Source organism: Geotrypetes seraphini, chromosome 12, assembly GCF_902459505.1.
Source record: "Geotrypetes seraphini chromosome 12, aGeoSer1.1, whole genome shotgun sequence".
In the NCBI taxonomy this organism is placed as follows: Eukaryota; Metazoa; Chordata; class Amphibia; order Gymnophiona; family Dermophiidae; genus Geotrypetes; species Geotrypetes seraphini.
The window spans coordinates 84,566,670-84,589,484 of record NC_047095.1 but is presented as its reverse complement, the minus strand read 5'-3'; the positions used below and the strand labels follow the sequence as shown (position 1 = coordinate 84,589,484).

The 22,815-nt window shown below is 46.3% G+C and overlaps 1 protein-coding gene across 7 annotated transcripts in view; it reads left to right on the top strand.

Moving 5' to 3' along the window:
• Nucleotides 1–22,815, top strand: part of RALGPS2 (Ral GEF with PH domain and SH3 binding motif 2) — a 595,760-nt gene that overhangs the window by 396,131 nt on the left and 176,814 nt on the right. For 6 of the 7 annotated variants that reach the window (XM_033915477.1, XM_033915478.1, XM_033915474.1 and 3 more), the window contains exons 14-15: nucleotides 18,500–18,554; nucleotides 21,309–21,386. In XM_033915477.1, the coding sequence (XP_033771368.1) occupies nucleotides 18,500–18,554; nucleotides 21,309–21,386 (133 nt within the window). The remainder of the gene's footprint in view (nucleotides 1–18,499; nucleotides 18,555–21,308; nucleotides 21,387–22,815) is intronic. The other variant, XM_033915479.1, reaches the window with a different exon arrangement.

The window sequence follows — 22,815 nt, the reverse complement described above, 5'->3', positions numbered from 1 at the left end:
ACCATGTATGTAAATATACTGTCCTGATTATCCTTGGAGAAAGCAAAGTTTCGCACTGGTAATAGGTGTTCTTGTACAATAAACTCTGGAATCTTCACCAGCGGGTTTGTGTATCCTCTTTAGCTCTGAGCTGCAGGCACTCCAAAACAAACCTTTAGCCCTTCCCTAGATATATACTATGTACATCCTGTCACATGCCTTAGAATTCCAGTCTGTTTCTGCAGCTCTGACTGCTGGTTTATCTTTTGTACTCGTGCTTCATTTACATTTCTAGTTTTTTTATTTCGTCATTTGGCGCAGGTTGCCCTTGTGCTGTAGATTCATCCTTCGGGGCATCCTTTGGCGAGAGATTGCAGACTTTAGTATTTACTTCATCTGCTTTTGAGGGGGACACTATTAGCAGACCTGCAGTAAACCCCTCAGTCAGCCTGCAGGTCAGATCGGGTCTCCGGCATCAGGAGCTACCTCTCCCTTGGTTCATCCACAACAGGGTAGAGCGCAGGCTGCTGCAGTACCGTGGAGGTACACCGGGATCGGAACCGGACCGCATGTATTCTCTAATTTTGCTGTGAGAGTCCCTGTCTGGGGTGATTGGGAAGGTGAGGCTGTCAGAAAATCTGAAATCCAGTTTTTCTCATCTCCTGAGGTATGATCTCTCTGCTTGCTCTGTGTTAGCTCGCTGCCATTCATTTCTATTGCAGTACATGTCTCTGTGTGTGCCTGTGTGCTCACAAGTTTGGCAATTTGGGGGGAGGTCCTAAAAAGGGGTTTTTGGGTGGTTTCCCTGAGTGCCCTTGGCCCCCCCACCTGTAAAATCTAAAAATCACAGTTTTTCTGGGTTTCTTATGATTTTCCCGGGCCATTTTAAAGCAGAATCGGCACCTGTGGTGGCCATCTTGGAATTTTTTTTTTTTTTTTAACTTTTAAAAGTATATTTTTTGCCCTTAGAAGCTTTGTTTTTGCTCCAAACTTCACAGATGGCCACCTCAGGACAGGATAGCATGGATTCATGCCTCAATTACGATGGATAGATGGTGGTTTCGTGGACGCAATTCATGTGCGCCACGGCACACAGGGGCGAGACGTGCGCTGTTTCTGTGTTTTCCTCCTTCAGAGAGTCCCCCTTGGCCTCCACTTCTACCAGAGAAGCTTTTGGTGCATCCAGTCCCCTTCAACCGGGTGCGAGCCACGCGGCTTAGAACCGCGAGCGCAGCTTTGGGGGAGAATGTCTCTTTTTTTGGCTAGAGCACCAATACTGCGGCACGCAGCATGACTTTCACTGCCGGTGCCTGTTTCCCGCCTGCAAGTGTCAGATAAGGTGTCAGGCTTTTCTGGTTCAAAGAGGCTGTGCCTACTTCTTCCACGTTGAATCCACTGCTGCAGATGGGATCTACCCTCCCTCTGGATGCCAGCATGCCTTTGGGTTTTACTTTTGATGACACCGGAGAGCAGACTGGTGGTTCCGTCATCACTTCTGCCCCGTCTCTGTCCCTTGGCTATCACAGGTTTTTCTTCAGTGTGGCTTTTCTGGTGGATCTTCGGGATCTCACTGACGGCGAGTCCCCAGTACGTGGGGTTGTCCCGGCTGTGCACAGGTTCTTCTGGTCTGTTCGATGACCTGCCCTCCTTTCTGAGTCCTCAGGGTCCTGAACCTGATTTCAGACTTCCGGCTGCTGGCAGAATGTTCCTTCTTGAGTGATCAGCACCCGCTGCCTGCTTCCTTTCCAGACTGGGATAGGATGCCTTTAGTGACTTGGGAGTCTCAGGAGGGTGCCCTTAATTGTGCCGGGGTCTTGGCATGCTTGCATCCCATAGACCCAGAATTCTCCAAGCATATAGCTTTGCCGAGGGTGGTTTTGGCTGTGGCACAAGTCACTAACCACACGTTCTTGCCCTCTGTTCCTGCAAGAGGTTCAGGACAGGCGGGTGGATTTTGTCCGCAAATGCCTTTTAGATTCCACAGCAGGAGTGTGAGTTACAGCGGCCTCCTTTATTGCCAGTGTGTGGTGCTCCAAGCTCCACCGGGATCCCGAGGGGGTTGTCCTTCAGGAGTTTGATTTCCTAGTCTCCATGGTGACTTGTTTGGCGGATACCCTCCTTGCATGGTGAAGTTTTTGCTAAACTTGGAGCTTCTTCAGTCTCTGCCTGGCAAATGATGTGGATTCGCCAATAGTCCGGGGATTCTATTTCTAAAGCTGCACTAAGCCGGTTTCTTTTCAGAGGTTTGCTCTTGTCTGGCCAAGGTTTGGCTGACGTGGGCAGGGCCATAAGCCTACAGTGTTTCATAGGTCGCAACCTTGACCTGCTCGGGGATCTGGACGACCAAGATTTTTTGTCCTTACAGGAGACTTCTTCAGTACTCTGGACCCCCATCTCATTTTGGAGGTAAGGTGCGACATCAGTTTTCCAACAACAGTCCTCCTGCCATCCCGTGAGGGAGTTTTGATGCCAAGGCTCTGGCTCCTCTTCTTCAGATTGGGGGATGCCTCTCGGCCTACCTGACAGAGAGGCAGAGGATGATTTTGGACCTGTGGGTCATCAAAGTGCTCAGAACAGGTCTCTGCTTTAAATTTTTTTCTGACCGTCAGATTTCTCCCTGTTCTTGTCACGGGAAATCCAGATCACGCCCGGCATGTGTGGGCTGCAGTTCAAAGATTGCTGGATCTGGTAGCGATTGACACGGTTCCACAAGAAGACTTGGGCTCCGAAAGATACTCGATGTTTCTCATCATTCCAATGAAAGGTTCCTTTTTTGGAACTCAAGTCTGTGCTTACATTTCTGCATGTACCCCGTTTCCAGATAGGAACAGTGTGTTCAGTTTTGGTGGTGGTAGTGCCTTGGGATTTCTTGGCTTCCCTGGATCTCATGGAAACTTACCTCCTCATCCTGATTTTTCAGGAGCACAGGAGGTTTCTGCGGGTTCCTGTACTCAGCCGGCAATTTTGATTCATAGCTCTGCCTTCAGGCTGACAACAGAGCCATGTTCTTCCACAACGATCATGGTGGTGGTGGCTACCCACCTGCGTTTGCAGGGAGGGTTGGACCTTCCGTCCTTAGATGACTGGTTGTTCAGGGCCCCTCAATGGAGGAGGGCCACCAGGTGGTTCACCAGATGGTGCAGTTGCTGGATCGTCTCGGGTGCTCAACTTGAAGTTGAGCTATTGAGTACCAACGCAGGTATTGGAATATCTTGGAGTCCGGTTCCATGCGAGCACACATCTGGTGTTTCTTCCGGACTACGGGACACTTAAGGTTTCAGCGTCAATGGCCTGGCTGTTGCTGCAAGTCCTGGATCTCATGGTTGTGACCATGGTTGTTTCTGTGGACCAGAGCATAACTTCGAGCTCTTCAGCTGTCCCCTGGATCGATGGAACTTCCGGCGGGCTTCACTAGGTGTGAAGCTGCCTTAGTTGGCAGCAGCCTGCAGCAACATGCTGTGATGGCTACCTCCTGTGAAGCTAGACAGAGGGCTTCCTCTGAGGATCCTGGCCTGGGTGACTCTGACGACAGACCTGTCCGGTTGGGGGGGCAGTTTGCGAAACTGTCCCAGCACAGGGCCGGTTGACGGCGCTGGAGTGCAGATGTTCCATCCATCTCCTAGAACTTTGTTCACTCCGACTGGCCCTCTTGCAGGTTCAACTTTCTCCATCAGAAGGCAGTTCGGTGTTGTGGCAGTGCAAATTGGGGAGTGCACATTGTCCCCTGCTGAGTCTGGTAGCTTGTATGCTCTTTTCCTGGGGGGACCTTGTCGGTGGCTAAATCTCCAAATTGAGATGTGCCACAACATCCATATCTGATATGTTGTATATCTTTAATACTTGCTAAATTTCATCATCTTCTATTCATCTCAGAAGTAAGACAGACAAATGGCGTTTGATAATTCAATCATTTATTATTCTTTAATCATGCAGAGTTACTAGCATGCCCCCACGGGACCCGTTTCGCCCGTATAGAGCTTTCTCAAGGGTTCACAGTAGGTGCTCTTTCTTTAGCGTCCTTACATTTCTGGAGCCAGATCTGCTATGAATTATCAAACACCATTTGCCTGTCTTCTGAGATGAATAGAAGATGATGAAATTTAGCAAGTATTAAAGATATGCAACATATCAGATATGGATGTTGTGGCACATCTCAATTTGGAGATTTCGCCATATCTTTAATAGCAATTTCTCTTCACATTGAGTGAGGTGAAGTTTTGGATTTGTCAAGGTTTGAATAACCTCACTTTCATCTTCATATTATACTGAGGGACCTTGTCGGTGGCCCAAGTGGCCGGCGTACACTCCCGTTAAGGCAGACTTTCTCAGTTGTCTGATTCTGGACCCGGGAGATGGGTCCTTATCCAGGATGGCATTCGAGGCCATCGTTCGGCCCTCCTTCTGCTGGCATCCGCCTGGTTCCGGAAGGCAGTCAGATTCTTCAGCCAATGCAGACAGGTCAGCAGCGAGGAGCTGGTTGCTCTGGCCCCGCCTTGGCCCCTGTGGGAGGATCTTCTGTATGTTTTTCCTCCGTGGCACTTAATAGGGTGTATTCGGCGCCTAATGTCTGCTTAAGTGGGCTTGGTGCTTCGGGTGGCTCCAGTTGGCCTCAGAGAACATGGTTTGTACGGTTGTACGGCTGCGGCTTCTCTGTCACCGGAGGTAGCTTACGCAGGTCCCATAGTGCTCCAAGCTTTGGTCTGCTTTGGGGCTTATGGCTTGGCTCTTGAGTGCACGGCTTTGCCGGCTCGGGACTATTCTTCTGCGGTCATCTCTATACTCTTTCAGAGTGACTGGAACTCTGCTATGTTTGGCTTTGCCCAGGCCTGGAGGTGTTTCCAGGTTTGCTGTGTGAGGGCTTGGGTAGATTCCTTGGCCCCTCCGTAGCTCATGTCCTCAACTTCCTGCAGGTTGGCAGTGTCATCGCTCCATGTCTAGTGCGAGACTTTCATGTTTGGGTCCTACTGCTCTCAGGGGTTCTCTGGTGTCTCTCTGGACGTTGTTCGCTTCATGCAGGGGGCGGGGAGGCTGCAGCCTCCTTTCAGGAAGCCTTGTCTCTTGTGGGATTTGTCTTCGGTTCAGCTTTCACTGGCTAGTCCGCCCTACGAACTCTGGATCAGATCTCTCTGAAAGATCTTTCCATCAAGACCGTGTTTCTTGTAGCGGTCCCGCTACAAAGCATTTCAGGCTTTTTAGGGCCGAGTTCCTTTCTCCGCATCTCAGATTCTGCGGTTTTCTGCTGGTCAGATGTCCTTTCTCCCGAAGGTGGTTTCCCTGTTCCTTGTCAGTCAAAAAGTTTGGTTGCCTGCCTTCGATCCGTTGGACTCTATGTCCCAGGCTGGGTGTTGCAGTCTCTGGATGTCCGGCATCTCCTTCTGAGATACCTTGCGGCCTCGATGTCTTCTATCTTTCGGATCGTCTGATTATCCTGGCAGGTCCGGCTCACAGGAGTCGACCTGCTTCCAGGGCTTCCATCTCTAAATGGATGTGGGCGGCCATTTCTGCTGCTTGTGTGCCAGTGGGGAAGAGGCCTCCCCTTGGGGTGAGGGCTCTCTCTATCAGAGGAATGGCTTTCTCTTTGGCCGAGTCTTCCGCTGTTTCTCCTGAGACAATTTGCAGAGTGGCCACTTGGGCCTGGATTTCTGCCTTTGCCAAGTTGTACCAACTTGATGTGGCGGCTAAGCAAGATGCTGGTTTGGGGGCTTCGGTCCTGGCGGCAGGTTCATCGGGCCCCCCTGATGTGTTGGGACTGCTTTGATACATCCCGCTGATGAGGATTCCAGAGTTTATTGTACAATAGACTCTGGAATCTTCACACCCACCCATCTCTTCTGTCCAATTCGCAGGCCGCCTGACAGTACCTGGTAAGTGGATGTCTGTCTTGAGCAGCCTCCCTGAGACTCCCTTCTGGTCCCTTCTATGTAGGGTTGGGGGGTTAGGGGGATCCCGGGGTGGTAATCCCGTCTGCGCCCTCAGGCTGTTTCTTTTTCAGTGTTATACTGTTCTTTGACATTGTTCCAATTTAAAGTTATGCAATGTTTAGCCCCTCTCTTTCCTTTCTGGTGTTTCCTGTTCTTATGACTCCCTGGCTTGTGTACAGACTGGAATTCTAAGGCACGTGACAGGATGTATATACCTAGGGAGGGGCTAAAGGTTTGTTTTGGAGTGCTTGTAGCTCAGAGCTAGAGAGGATACACAAACCCGCTTGTGAAGATTCCAAAGTCTATTTACAAGAAAGAAGATTAGCAAAGGTATGTAACCTAATCTTTTGTTTTCCCAAGGGCAGAAGGATACACATTCACATGTCCCAATCTTCTCTCCTAGGAGTTGAATTTTATTAGCTTTATAATAGACCAGCTAGTCCCACGTGGTCACAGCAGGCAGGAAAGCATGTGCGTATACATGGTAGAATGCTCTAAAGCTTCTGGAAACAAACTGGGGCTCTGATGAATGATGTCACCTATGTCTGAATGTACTACTACTACTACTAATAATAATAATAATTCTATAGCGCTGCCAGATGTATGCAGCACTGTACATTAAACATGTAAGGGACAATCCTTGCTCAATAGAGCTTGCAATCTAATGAAAACAGACAAATGGGACAAATAGGGGTTAGTGAATTTCTCATATAGGGAATGATAAAAACATTCATAAGAGTTAAGAGTAAAAAGCAGCCTTGAAAAAGAGGGCTTATAGAATAGATTTGAACATTGCCAGAGACAGAGCTTGACATACTGACTTGGGCAGTTTGTTCCAGACATATTGTGCATCAAGATAGAAGGGATGGAGTCTGGAGTTGGCCGTAGAGGAGAAGGGCACAGCTAAGAGACACTTACTTGATGAACAGAGTTCCCGAGAAGAAGCATAGGGAGAGATAAGAGAGGAGAGATACTGAGGAGCTGCAGAGTGAATGCACTTGTAAGTCAATAAGAGAAGTTTAAACTGTATGCGGAAATGGAAAGGGAGTCAATAAAGTGACTTGAGGAGAGGGGTAATGTGAACATAGTGACATTGGCAGAATACGAGGTCTGTTCAAAAAGTTCCATATGGTCAAATATATTTTTATTGAGCAATCAAGAAAGCAACAGGCAACATAACAAAATAGAAATCCAGCTCAATAGAGTATACAGAAACCCCAAAAGAATCCCCCCCCCCAGAACCACCCAAAACCAAAATCCCCCCCCCCCAATCCCACCCCCAGGTCCTCCCTCAAATGCAATGGAGCAAAGAACATGAGAAAAGAAATGAAAACACCAAGCGAACCAAAAGGGTAAAAACAAACAAAAGCATCAATTGAGTATTCGGCTACGAGCCAAAAGGGTCAGAGTAGACCAAAAAGGTTCCCAAGTGGTCTGGAAAAGGCGGCCCTGGCGAGAAGACATATCAGTCACATCCTTCCGCTCCCACATCAGAAGGGAAATTATTCGGCATCTCCAAAGGGAATAGTCCGGAGCGTCGGCTTCAAGCCATTTCAGCAAGATGCATTTCAGTGCAATCAGTATAGACCACTTAAGGAAGGCTGCAAGTCCTTTAGAACATGGGAAATAATGAGGAACAGTCCCAAATAAAAGCAAAGGGGAGCTGCGAATGTGGACATTCCAAAGATTCTCCACAAAGGCAAAGAAAGCTGTCCAAAAAAGCTGTACTTTAGGGCAAGTCCAGAACATGTGTCCCAAGCTTGCTTCCGGAGCCTGACAACGAAGGCAGGTTGCATCAGGGCGGAAGTGGGATAAGTAAGCCCTTCTAGGAGAGATATATAAACGAAAAATCAATTTAAAATGTTGTTCCCAAAATGTGGTATATTTGCGCAAAGTAGACAGACGGCGAACCGCCTGAAGGAGTATATCAGAAGGCAAATCAACAGCAAGATCACCAGACCAAGCATCCCGTAGTCGGGAATGGTCAAACAAAGGGCATTCATCCTTCAAGTGGCGATGATGGAACTTGAGAGGGACCGGTTGTTGGGAACCAATGGTAAAAGCCGTAGACAACGACTCGTGACATGAGGCCTGCAAGGAACTAGGAGGTAAGGAAGAAAGGTAATAATGGATTTGCATGTAAGCAAAATAGTCGATAGAGGGAAGATCAAAGTCTATTTGCAATTGAGCAAAGGACTTAGGAGTACTATCATCATCAACCAAGTGAAATATGTAATGAATACCCCTTGATTCCCACCGAGCAAAACTCGGCCCATCAATCCCAGGCAGAAAAGAACCATTAAAGCGAAGAGGCAGAAAGGGAGAGACAGAGGGAGAAAGAACGTGAAATTTACAAACCCAGCGCCAAACCTTCCGCAAGGGTCTGTGCAGTATTTTCACAGAAAGAGACTCAGGTTCAAGAGAAGGGATAGAATGCAGATAGGCACTAAAGTGAGCAGAACGAAACCAAGAAAGTTCCAGAGAAGTGTTAGTGAACGCTGAAGTACCCCTAAAGAGGTCGTTAATATGCCTCATGCCACAACCAACTGTCAAGTATCTAAGATTCAATAAACCCAAACCACCTCTGTACCAGGGAGTCGCCGCCCGCTTATAAGACAAACGAGGTCTTTTACCAGCCCAAAGAAATTTCTGGACCAGGCGCTCCAGTTTGCGCTCGTCCCGAAAAGTCAAATAAAGGGGAAGAACCTGAAAAACATAAAGCCAACAGGGAACCAAAAGCATGTTATACAAATGTACTCGACCCAGAAGCGAGAAAGGAAGAGTTTCCCAAAGGTGTAATTTATTTTGTAGAGCTTGAAACAATGGCGTCACATTTAACCGGTACAGATTAGATAAATCCAGCGGAATGGTAACCCCCAGGTACCGCAAAGCGGAATTAGTCCAACGAAGAGGAAAAGCACCCCTCCACGAAGTTCGTAAATCCGGTGGAAAGAGTAAATCCAAGGATTTATCTAAATTGAGAGACAGCCCTGAGTAGAAACCAAATTCAGAAATAAGATCCAGAGCCGCCGGGAGAGAGTCCTCGGGCCGGGTAAGAATTAAGAACAAGTCATCCGCGTACGCCAGAGTCTTAAGTTCGCAGTCGCCAACCGAAAGACCCCGGACCTCCGCAAACCCCCGAAGAGTGCATAACAAGGGTTCCAAAGAAAGAAGAAACAGAAGAGGGGAAAGAGGGCAACCCTGCCGGGTACCGCGAAGAATAGGAAAAGAGTCTGAGCGAGTCCCATTAACAAGCAGAGAAGCCAGAGGATTGGAGTAGAGTGAACGCACAGCATCCAGAAAGAACCCACCGAGCCCCACATACTCCAAGGTGCGAAATAAAAAGGACCAGTGAATGCTATCAAACGCCTTAGAAGCATCAAGACTAACAAATAGAGTTGGAATTTGTTGGGATTGACACTGAGCAAGAGCAAGAAGTACTTTGCGGACATTGTGGACAGATTGACGGCCCCGAACAAATCCAACCTGATCCTCATGAATAAGCTGTGGTAAATGAGGAGCCAAACGATCAGCCAGCATGCGAGCAAAGAGTTTGAGGTCAACATTTATTAAAGAAATGGGGCGATAGGACCCCGGCAATTCAGCTTCCTTACCCGGCTTCAAGAGCAATGTAATAAGAGCCTTGTTCACAAAGCGCGGAAAAGAACCACGGACAGTGGCTGTATTAAAATATGCCAACAAAGGTCCATAAAGAGTAGGAGAAAGAAGCCGGTAAAAGTCTCCCGAGAACCCATCCGGGCCCGGAGCCCGATCAGAGCGAAGCGATTTGATGGCAGACTCCAGTTCAACCGCCCGAAACGGGCTGTTAAGAGAAGAAATCACATCCGCCGGCAAACGAGGGAGACCAGAAGAGTGAAGATAGTCCGTCAACAGATCCAACGAAGCATCATCCGGAGCGTCATACAACCGGCGAAAAAAGTCAAAAAGGACCCCAGAGATCTCAGAAGTCCGGGACACCACCCCACCATTCCGGGTCCGTAAAGAGAGGATCGGCTTTCTGCCAGTCGTAGCCGTAACTAAGCGGGCCATAAGGCGTCCAGGCTTATTCCCATAGCAAAGAAATCGGTGTTGATAAAAGGCTTTACATTTTTGAGAGCGAGAATGAAGAAGAGAGTTCAAAGCCGCCTGAGTAGATAGATAACATTCTCAAGTCTCCCGAGAAGGATGGAGAGAGAAGGCCCGCTTAGCCAAACGCAAGGCCCGTTCCAGAGTCACGATCCCCTGGCTAATACGTTTGTTGCGAGCACACAAGAAAAAAATGATATACCCCCGGATCAAAAAGTTCCATATAAAAATTTATTAAACAGTCTTACAACTTGTTCCATCAGTTTCCTTCAAAGTACTCCTGTGTGTATACACTTTTCCCAACGTCGTTTCCACTTCTGGAAACATTCCTTAAATGTATCTTCAGGAATCACCAAAAGTTGCTGCATTGAATTTTGCTTTGTCTTCAATAGTGTCAAATCGCTTTCCTTTCAGCATGGATTTAAGTTTAGGAAACAAGAAGTCATCAGGGGACAAGTCAGGAGAGTAAGGTAACTGGGGAAGAACTGTCAACATATTTTTGTGCAAAATTTGTGAATTTTGATGCATTCAAAACACCTTCCACGACTCATATGACATGTTCCCCATAAGCCATTTTCAATATTTCATAAGTTTCTATAGCGGTCTTAACCAATTTAAAACAGAACTTCATGCTGTAGTGCTGCTAATTGAGGTCTTACATGATGAAAAATAGCCAAATACACTTTCACAAAAACTGCTGTAGCTTGGAGATAACAACAGATATCAACAAACAGAAAAAAGGAGGTTACTCATGAGGTTTCAAGCTACTCAATGCCGCCTAGCGTGTCTCAAAAGAACTTCCCGTTGGTACGCAATTCAAACTGTTCTGGAAATTTTTGAACGCACCTCGTTTAAGTCGTGCTGCAGAATTTTGAATGGGTTGAAGGGGAGAGAGATGGTTTAGTGCAGGGTTGTCCAACCTTCTGGCTTCCCTGGGCCGCATTTGCCGAAAAAAATGTTTCTGGGGCTGCACAAACGCAGCAAGACAGAGGAGGGAGCCAGCAAGATGGTAAACATCCGGGGATAGCAGAGGAAGACACTGCATCGCCCTCGACCGGGGCCGCACAAAATACTATACAGGGCCGCAGGTTGGACATCCCTAGTTTAGTGAGAGACCTGTGCGAAGCAAGTTGCAGTAATCTAGATGATAAGTAATAGGAGTGTGGATAAGGGTTTTGGTAGTGTGCTCAGAAAGTAAAGGTCAGATTTTGGTGGTGATATAAAGCAGTGGTTCCCAACTCTAGTCGGGTTTTTGAGATAGCCCTAATGAATATGCATGGAGCAGATTTGCATGCCTGTCACCTTCATTATATGCAAATCTGTCTCATGCATATTTATTAGGGCTATCCCGAAAACCTGATTGGCTGGTGGTCCTCCAGGACAGGGTTGAGAACCACTGATATAGAGGAAGGAATGACATGCTTTAGCGATTTGTTGGATTAGTGCAGAGAGAGAGAGGAGTCGCATGACCCCAAGGTTGTGAGCTGACAAAGACAGGGAGAATGTGTGTGTTATCCACAGAAATAGAGAATGGGGGAAGACGAGAGGTGGGTTTAGGAGGAGGAAAGATAAGATCAGCCTTGGCCATGTTCAGTTTTAAATGACAGTGAGACATCAGGCAGGAATGTCGGACAGGCAGGCTGAGACTTGGGCCTGGATTCCTGTATAAATTTCTGAAGTAGAGAGAGAGATCTGGGCTTCATCAGCATAAAGGTGATAACTGAAAATCATGGGGAAAAAATCAGAGCACCAAGGGAATAAATATAGATAGAAAAAAGAAGAGGTACCAAGACAGAGCCCTGAGGTACACCGACTGATAGTGAGATAGTAGTTGAGGATCCACCAGAACATATAATAAAAACACAATAGGAAAGATAAGTAAACCAAGAAATAACAGAGCCCTGAAATCCAAGTGAGGACAGAATATCAAGAAGTAGGTGGTAATCAACAGTGTTCTGCTGTCCTTGGAGAACACCTGCTACAGTTGATTAACTTTGCTATATGAAACACTAGCATTTGACACATTTACAACTGAAGGTAGGTTTAATGCAGTCTGTCTCCAGTGTATAGAAAAGTAATAGATGCCTGATTGTAAAGCTATTATTAAATGGCAATAATTTTTCAAATCCAGTCTATTCATTCAACTTCTATAATGATATCAATAGGTGCTGGATTATTAAGTATTAATGCATTTTTCTGATTCAAAAAGACGCCTCAGCCCCATCACTCCACCACTGCAATAATTTTATACTGTGGGAAGCATGGAGATCACGTGATGCCTTGAGCCGCGGCAGACGCTGACTGCCTGAGCTCCCGGGCCCCGAGCCCCAAACCGCACTGTTGCCGACCATCGGAGGCGCGCCGGAGGACAGCGCTTTGCAGCGCATCGGGCGCACGCTGCATGGAACGATTTCTGTCCTCGCCCGCGCCGCAGATGTCAACCCGGACCCAGAAAAAAGATCGGGAGCGCCAGCAGCCCGGCGTGGACAAAATGGCGCCGGTACCCTCCGCTGCTCCGCTCCAGCAAATAGCGCCGGAGGCGCTGACAGCCATCACACAGGCGGTGACAGTGGCAATGCAGCCTAGCATCACCAAGCTATCGGACCAACTTTCCAAGCTTGAGAATCTGTTGCTAGACACTACCAGCCGGACTACAGCTCTTGAGACCCGAGTATCCAGCCTGGATGACACGCAGCAGGCCCATGACACCACGTTGCAGGAACTGCAGGCCCTAACCCAAAAGCAGGCAGACAGACTGGAAGATCTGGAAAACAGATCCAGGAGATCGAATCTACGCTTCTTAGGAATTCCAGAAACTGTGCCCGGATCTAAACTACTACAGGTGCTGGAGGCCTGGCTGACTAGCACCTTTACATTGAAAGAGGGCTTGGGGCCCATCCGCCTGGAGAGGGCACACCGGCTGGGAAGGGAGCAGGCGCGAGAGATGAGGCCTCGCATGGTGATAGCCAAAATTTTGAATTACAATCACAAAGTGGAAATATTGCGCAAATATAAACAACTCCGAGAGACGTTAGCATTTGAGGACTCAGAGGTGCGCATCTTTCAAGATTATTCAGCAGCACTGACTGAGCGCAGGAAGCAGTTCTATCCCATCTGTTCCTCTTTGGCTGAAAAAAAAGTACGTTTTCTCTTTTTGTACCCAGCCACTTTGAAAATTCACCACCAGGGACAATGGCATATTTTCGAGGCAGCAGCGGAGGCAGATCTCTACGTAAATACCCAGGTGCTACCCCAGTCGGACCCAATCTGACAGAGCACGTGGTGCAAGCCAGCCTCGGCTTGATACCTCTTCGGTGACTTTGGATTTGCAGCTGATGGACTCTGGGTTCTGCTGATTCGGGGGAGCGGCTGCATTCCATGGTTTTGGCTGTAATGTTGCACTAAGATTCCAGTTTGTTTGCATTCTACAGTTCTTTTGACCTGGTTCCGGGACTGGTATATATACAGTGGTTGGGGATTTTCTCAATGTGTTTTATTCTTTAGGCTAACAATGTGTAAACTGTTTTCTAATTGTCTGGGGGGCTCGGGACCCGGAGTGGCATAGTGTTGTGATCCCTCACACCTTTGGGCCCGCCTTTGGACGGCCCTGGGGCTGTGACCACAACCATGCGAACAGGGGGTAGATGGGGAAGGGAGGGGAGGGAGGGTGGGGGTTCAAGGGGGGGGAGTCCTGTGCCACTATGGCTGTTGTTGACACTTGTTGAGCTATGGGAGAAGATGGGTTTTGCTACGGCAGTGAGAATACAGTTAATTGCATTTTCTATGGTACCACTGACGCTTGGGCAGGTCCTGGGCGCCTCATGGCTACCCTGGGTGTGGCTGGGAGCCCGGGGTGGATCTCATTTACACATTCTATCTTTTCTATTTACACTGGCCTTCCTGATGCCCGATGGCTAGCAGCCTGCGACTGGTATCTTGGAATGTTTCGGGTATTACCTCCCCAATTAAAAGAACGAAAATTTTAACACAGCTCAAACGTCATAAGGTGGACATAGCCTGTCTCCAGGAAACCCGATTGACGGAGCTAGAACATCAGAAGTTGAGGAGGTCTTGGGTGGACGTGGTGTATGCGGCTTCCTCCACGCATAAGCGTGCAGGGGTAGCGGTATTAATTAGTAGGACCTTACCATATACAGCAAAAGTGATAGCCTCTGACCCGAAGGGCAGATATATATTGTTGCAACTGACGGTAGGCACATATTCTTTTTATCTCATGAATATATACGCGCCCAATACCTATGACCATTCTTATTTTGAGGGCATTACCGCACTGCTTCTTGGGAGAGTTACAGAACCGATATATGTAGCAGGAGATTATAATCAGGTTCTTGACCCGACCTGTGATCGCTCTCAGCCGGGGCCCAGCACCAATTCCGCTCAAACCAGAGGTATCCCTTATTTATGCGCCACACTGGATTTAGTTGACCCATGGAGAATTCTCCATACCTCAGAACGGGACTACACTCATCGCTCCAGGGCCCACAACACCCAATCTAGAATAGATTATATTCTTACCACGCGTAGGGCCTTCCTAAATGTGGATGCAGCGGTCATAGGCCCGGCTGTGATATCCGACCACGCGATGATTTGGATTGATGTGAATGTGGGCTTTGGATTACGGGGACCTGCACGCTGGCGCTTCCCTAGTTATCTGTTTTCTGACGAACATTTCAAAACATTCTTAACATCTAAGTGGGAGGACTTCCTAGACTTTAATGGTCAGCATCGCAATGATCCACAGTTGTTTTGGAGCACTGTCAAGGCAGTGCTCAGAGGAGATTGCATAGCATACATAATAGAGCGCAACCGCCGGCTTTCCCGGGGAATACTTCGGTTAGAAAAGGAACTTGCCCTAGCTAAACGTCGTTACACCCACAACCCGACCCGAACCTCTAGAGAACACTTGATCTCGGTGGAAACGACCCTTAATTCCTACATACATGAGCGCACGGTGAAAATGCTTTTGTACCAAAAATATCGCTATCATCGCTATGGTAATCGCGCAGGGAAGTTATTAGCTCGATTGACCTCCCAAGCTAGGGGGCATCGCTATGTGTTGGGGTTGCGGGATAGCCTGGGCTGTCTCAAACATTCTACAGGCCAAATTGCACAGCTTTTCATGTCCCACTTTCGGGGGATATACGGTTGCCAGGACTCGGGGGCAGAACCCCTTATTAGGGATTATTTAGTGGATTCTGGATTACAGCCGCTTTCTGATTTGGATGTCGAGTTTCTTAATGCACCCATCACCCCTAAAGAATTGCATAAAGCTATCCAGAACCAACGAAACTTTTCGGCCCCAGGGCCGGATGGTTTCACGGCTGAATTCTACAAATTATTATCAGGGCAGATGAGTCCCTATTTACGGGACTATTATTCGCAGGTAATTCAGGATGAACAATTTCCTGTAGGCTCCAATGAGGCACTAATTACGTTGATTTTGAAACCCGGCAGGGACAGTACTGCTCCCGAGTCCTATCGCCCAATTTCTCTGCTAAATGTGGATATTAAAATCCTATCTAAAATATTAGCTGACAGACTAGCGACCCTGCTCCCCAACATTATAGCATCAACACAGGTGGGATTTGTAAAGGGTCGTCAAGCGGTACACAATGTACGTAAAGCACTGTTGTCCTTAGCCCACACCCAAGTTCATAACATTCCGATGCTCTTGCTTAGCTTAGACGCGGCACAGGCATTTGACCAGGTCAATTGGAAGTATCTCTTTGAGGTGCTGAATTATATGGGTATATCTGGATGGTTTGCCGCGGCGCTACGCACATTATATTCGACCCCTACAGCAAGATTACTAGTTAATGACATTATTACTGACCCAATTTCCATAGAGCGAGGCACTCGACAGGGATGCCCCCTGTCGCCTCTACTATTTTTGTTGTACTTGGAACCATTTCTGCGTACAGTGACTTTGGACCCTGACATTATAGGTGTGAACATTGGGAACCATTTGCTCAAAGTGTTGGCCTTCGCAGACGATCTCCTTTTTTTGCTCACGGATCCCCATCATTCTGTCACGCATTTATTGCAAGCGCTTGATGAATTTAAATTTTATTCGGGTTTTACGCTGAATTACCAGAAATCTTTGGCTTTGGCTAGCCCACTGACACTGCAGCAGACATGGGGCAGCCACTTTCCATTTACATGGGCCGTGAGCTCGATCCGTTATCTGGGGGTGTGGATTCCTAGAGACCTTACGACCCTATACGACAGCAATATCACCCCACTGCTTCGAGACACCACACTACATCTGCAGAATTGGTCCACATTCCCCTTATCGGTGGCAGGCCGAGTAGCTCTCTTTAATATGGTGCTTTTTCCCAAATGGTTGTACCGCTTTCAGGTCCTGCCTCTGCTCCTATCTTACGCCCATAACACACGATTAATGAAACACTTACAACATTTCCTCTGGGGCGGTAAGCGACCCCGTATGACATTTCTGCGGATGTGTCTGCCTAGGGATAGGGGGGGTTATGGTTTATTAAACATACGTTGGTATGCTATGGCCTGTCAGATGCGTCATATTAATGACTGGTTTAGAGGGACCTCTGATTTTTCTGCTACACCTCTGGAGCTATCTCTATTGGCTCCGTTTCATGTGAGCTATTTTTTGCATGTGGCGGATCCTGGGATCCGTCCTTTGGTGTCGCACTATCCGATCTTTGGGCCAGCTCGGCGAACCTGGAAGTGGGTCTGTAAAACTGCTAAATTGCCTGCTGGGGTGTCATTATATTTACCTATACAGGGCAATGGAGCTTTTCGGCCGGGAATGCAGAATGCCGCCTTTCCTAGGTGGAGGGAAAAAGGACTTCAATATCTCTTTCATCTGTTCTCGGAGGAGGGGAACTTGGCAACATTTGCGGAGCTACAACACACCTTTGACTTACCGCCTACTGATCTGTTTGCTTATTACCAGATTCGACATTACATCCAGTCTTTACCTGGGTCTGTTCTCACAGAAGACAGCAGAGAAGCACTTTCCGAACTCTTTAGTCTCTCAGCCCAACAGCGGATCCCACTGCGGTTTCACGTGGTGGGGATCCGGGACTGTCAATCGGGCACTAATCTGGACATTTTGGCGACGGCGTGGGCCGAGGACCTGCAGTGTAAATTAACAGCCCAGCAGCTACAGCGGGTTTTGAAGAACATTCAAAGGGTGTCTCCTAACATAACCCACTGGGAAATGCAATTGAAGATTGTTCTGAGACTTTATATTCCACCGGAACGTGCTGCCCGGATGGGAATTACGGCTTCTCATTCCTGCCCGAAATGCAGCCAGGCTCACGCGTCTTTGAGCCATATGTTTTGGACCTGCCCCAAAATTCAACAGTTCTGGAGTCACCTGGGACGCTATGTTACGTTGCTTTGGGGAAGGCGTTGGCTCCCACAACCGAGAGCGCTATTTGGTTTTTATAACATAGCCACGCCTAAACCCAGGGGAATGTCAGCTTTTATCACCAGAGTGCTTTTACTGGGGAAGAAAACTATCCTTATTAACTGGCTTTCGTCTGATCCTCCGACTTATGCACAATGGAGATCCCTGATGATAATTCATGCCACGCTGGAGCGGAGACTGGTGGGTGACTTGGAACATGGCCCGGGTCGTAGATTTTGTCAGACTTGGGAATGCTTTTGGCAGGACCTCACACCCCGAGCTCGTAGCAGACTTTTGAACATTTAAGGTTCTCTCTCAACTTTTGACATGGCTTTGGACTCCTGGGATGGGGGGGGGTGGGGGGGGAGGGGGGACATGTTTGTACTGTTACTTTTGAATGATGCACTTTCTTGTTCTTGCCTGTTATACTTGAAATAATAAAAAAAAGCATTTGAACATACTGTGGGAAGCATGTTGTGGCGCTTCATCATTGGCTGTCAATTTGATTTCTTTTTTGTTCATTAGTTTTTCATTTTGTGCTATTAATAAATATATTTTGTAATAAATACATGTAAAATTTGTTTAATATTTATTTCAGCCAAACCCGGGAGTCAGACCCGACATGTTTCGCACGAAAATGTGCTTTATCAAGGGTCTCCCTGTGTGACAACAGAAAAGAAGCTGTACCATACAATTGTGCTTTGCCCTTTTCTTGAAAAACTTTTTTGATATACATTCACCATAAAGCTTAAAAGTATTAACACTTACCAAGGTCGCCGCTGTCATCCGACTCCAACTGAATTGTGAGCAAAGATGGCGGCGGCGTCCTTAGACTCAGATTTAAATCCTCCCTCTCCTGTCTTCAATAATCCCGCCCCCTGCAGCTGATAGGCCCAGAAATTACATCACTAATCCCCACTCGATCTCGTTGTTTAACCCTTGCGGTGCAACGGTGTCTAGCATAAATATAAACCTTTGCTCGCTCTCATTTAATTTCACTTTGTCACCCCCCCCCCAGTATCAAAACCCTTCACTTTATTAATAACCCGCCATTTCAAATCATTTATAGTGTGTTTGTGCTTAAGCCAGTGTTTATTTTTAGGTAGCAGTGATGGATCAGAACTTAGTGAAGAGACTACATGGCCAGCATTTGAGAGGTAAGAGAAAAGCTCTCGTTTGAACTTTTGTTTAAATTTACATTTTAAATTTCTTTTCACTGACACCCATTCCATAGCCTGAGAATGTTCATATACTGCTGCAGTTACATTTTCAAATTCTGCCAAGAAAGAGGCAATTCTTATAGTTGTCACTGTTCGTCATCTCAAAGCAATATAGTTTCCACTTTTAGTTGATTGTATGTGGTTTATATTAAACACCAAGACTTATCTGTCTGCTTATCATGCTAATAAATAGAATTGGTAGTGTTGTATTTTATCAGTTTTTGCCATATTTTCTAGGGTTTAGATGAAATGATTTCTACATTAGTAGATGTAGCTGTTACATACCTAGTATTTACTATTTAAAGAAAGGAAACTACTTTATTATAGTGCTGCCCGATTCGCGATTCAAATCGATTCATCGATTCACTTCGGGTGAATCGATTCAAATCGATTTGTTTTATCAAAAAATCGAACTCGCAGATTCGTCAGCCTCCTTTCTAGAGACCCGATTGGGCTCTCCCTCTGCCACTGGAATCCTTTCATTTAATGTAACTTCCAGTTTTGCGAAACCGGAAGTTACATCAGAAGCAAGGACTCCGATGGCAGAGGGAAAGCCTGAACGGGTCTCTGCGTGCAGATCGGCGGCAAGAAGGCTCTCTCCTCCCCGGCTGGAAGTATTTCTCCTCTCCTCCCCGGCCAGGCAAAAGCAGCAGTAGCAAATGCAATTCACTACCATGCCACTACTCCGGGCATCTTCTCTCCATTCATCCGTCCAAGCGGAAACAGGAAGTTTTCACTGAGGGCGAGCCGCAGTGGAGAGAAGACACAAGGAGTGGTGGCAGGAGTGGATTGCTAAATCACTACCGCCACTGGCAACATGTTGTAATGTCAAAATAAAGGTAGATGGGGGAAGTGAGGAGATGGACTTGGGGAAGTTGGTAGACTGGAGAAGGAGAGATGGGAGAGATGAACTTGGTAGAGGGGGGAGATGGACTTGGGAGAGTTGGTGGACTGGAGTGGGAGAGATGGAGAAGATGAACTTGTTGGAGGGGGGGAGATGGACTTGGGGGAGAGGGAGAGATGGGCTTGGGGGAGTTGGTGGACTGGAGAGGGAGAGATGGGGAGAAAATGGATGGGAGAGATGAACTTGGTGAATGGGGGAGATCATGGAGATGGGAGGGATAGAAGAAATAATGGATCTAAAAACAGGAGAGGGAGAGAGATGGTGGCAATGGGATTTAGGGAGGGAAGGAACAGAAAGGAAGAGAAGTTGGATACAAGGGATGGTGTAGAGGGGGATAGAGATACTGGATAGGAGGGTAGTTAAAAAGAGAAAGGGAGAGCTGGTGGACCCTGGGGTGGTGGGGAAGGAGGGGGAGATGCCGGATGAAAGGATAGTTGAGAAAAGGAGAGATGGTGGATCTGGGGGTGGTGGGGTTCATCACTGCAGCTAAGGGAATAGAGACGAAAAAAAGGAAAGATGCCAGACCTCCTGGGGAGGGATGGAAAGGATAGAGATGGAAGATGTATGGTTACCACGGAGAAAGAAGAGAACGACAAATGGACAAGAGACCCTGGCAAGCGAGTTATCAGAAGACGTTTATTGCAGAGCCTGGGACCAACATGATGTGAATAATAACCAGACAAAGGTAGATTTTATTTTCTGTTTTGTGATTACAATGTGTCAGATTTGAAATTTGTATCCTGCCAGAGCTAGTATTAGACCACGAAAATGAGCTAAGATTTAACAGAGAGAGAAAAAATCTTTTTGTTTGTTTATTTTGTTTACACCACAGCGCCAGTATGGGTAGGAGAGAGCAAAGGGAGTGAAGAGGCTATAAAATAAACCCACCAGGATGTTTGGAAAAAAACACCCAATTGGACAGGAAAATCGAATCGAAAAATCGATTCAATAGGTTGAGTTGAATCAAAATATTTTTTCCTGAATTGGGAAGCACTACAGTTTTATTATGCTTTTATATTTTTATATAATATGATATAATATACTTGGGTACAGTTCCATAATAGAGATTTTAACTAAATCCATTTTACAAAGAGAGATTGAATAAAAGCTTTAAATGAGGTCTTGAGTCTGAAAAGCTGTTAGCTCAGATTTAACAAATACTGTTTCATAAGAGTTTGCAGACAAGATTTGGAATATTGTTTCAGTGTTGTACTAGATCTATCAGAACCTTCTGTTCTAGAATGGCATTTTGTCTTACCCAAAAAGAAACATTTGAATCCAATGGAAAATAGCTTCTGAAAAACAAGTATGGATATGCACACTGTTAGCCCTCCTGTTGTAGCATTTTGCTAAACATTTTCTGGAAGGGAAAAGCTGCAGCAGAACACCTCTGTTGCACTGGAGTCTGAAAAGTAAAGGCAAATCTGCATTCTAAGTCATTACCCAGAAATTAAGCCTTGAAAGGTACAAGACAAATTTGTGAAATTAATTGCCAGCCCAAAAGAAACAGTTACGTTGTGCTTGTATTTTACTCTTCCTGCGTGGATGTAGATGCCAGTGTTGCCTTTTGTATGATTAAAGATGAATATTAAATCATCCTGTATTACAGACTCTGTGATAGGGCCATGTACAGTTCTACATATGTCTGGTAGCACTCTAGAAATAATTAATAGTAGTAACAGTGTGATGCAAGGGAAATGACTGCATTCTTCTTATTCATGATAATTCTTATTGTGTGGCTATTTAAGTGCATGTAATGTATATACGCTTTATAATGGATTCAACAGGAACAGATTGTACCATTCTCTCGGGCCGGTGACAAGAGTGGCACGAAATGGCTATCAAGCACAGGTGAAGGCCAGCAGGTATAATTCCATGCACTTGGGTAACAGTCAGTTCCCTCTGTTGGTGGTGGTAGATATGAATCTGTCATTAAACTCCTGATCTTTCTGACCTATCTGGTGATTAAGGTGTTGGGGCTTTTGTATTACTATAAAATCTCATGTCTTTATTCTGTGCATTTAATTCTGTGTAATCTTGTTGGACAAGTATGGTCATTTGGAGCATTCATCTTTAAATCAAAGCTTTAAAGATATAATGGTGCCAGTTGTAGAGCTGGGCAGCAGCACAAAATATTATGTCAATTATTTTTACTTGGACAGAGGTGGACTGTAACACTTCATTTTATATTGTGTTTTGCCAAGAGTCTATTTTTGATCTTTAAAATAAGCCTGCTAATCAAGTTCTCTTGAATTGCAAGTGCAGTATATGTGACTGCATCTCTGATTCAGACTTCCTCCATTTATAACCATCTTTTTTTTTTCTTCAAATTTTTATTTATTAAAATTCAACAGTATATACAATACATGTCCTCCCTTACCTTGATAACTGGTTAATCAAGGCTGCTTGCAATAGTTGACACAGACTACAGTCCTGTCTACCATTCAACTTTTCAATCTCATTGACTTTCTAATGCATTATTCCAAATCTTATCTTCAACCAGTTCAGAGCTTGGAGTTCATCAGAGTTCTCTTGGACACTGTCCAAGGTCAAGTTTTTCTATCACAGCAGAGAGTGGATAACATAGTTAAATTCTTTTATAATCTCTAATACCATGCATGTTTCTCAGACTGGGAGAAAGTGACTAGCGGTGTGCCCCAGAACTCGGTACTTGGGCCCATCTTATTTAATATTTTCATCAATGACCTAGAAGAAGGAACATCCAGTGAGATCATCAAGTTTGCAGACGACACAAAGCTATGCCGGGCAATCAGATTGCAGAAGGATAGCGAGAAACTCCAGAGTGACTTGTGTCAGTTAGAGAAATGGGCGGAGAAATGGCAGATGAAGTTCAATGTGGAAAAGTGCAAAGTAATGCAGTAAGAACAAGGAACACGAGTATAGAATGTCAGGTGCAATTCTGGGTGAGAGAAAAAGAAAAGGGCCTGGGTGTACTGATAGATAAGACCCTGAAACCGTCGGTACAATGTGCGGCGGCAGCAAAGAAATAAATAAAATGTTAGGCATGATAAAGAAAGGAATCACGAGTAGATCAGAGAGAGTTATAATGCCGCTTTATAGGGCAATGGTCATACCACACTAGGAATACTGTGTCCAACATTGTTTTCCCAACCTAAAGAAGGATATAAAACTGCTGGAGAGAGAGCAGAGATGAGCAACGAAGCTAATAAATGGTATGGGGAACTTGGAATACGAGGAAAGACTTAAGAGACTGGGACTGTTCTCCCTTGAGAAGAGGAGACTGTGAGGGGATATGATTGAGACTTTCAAAAT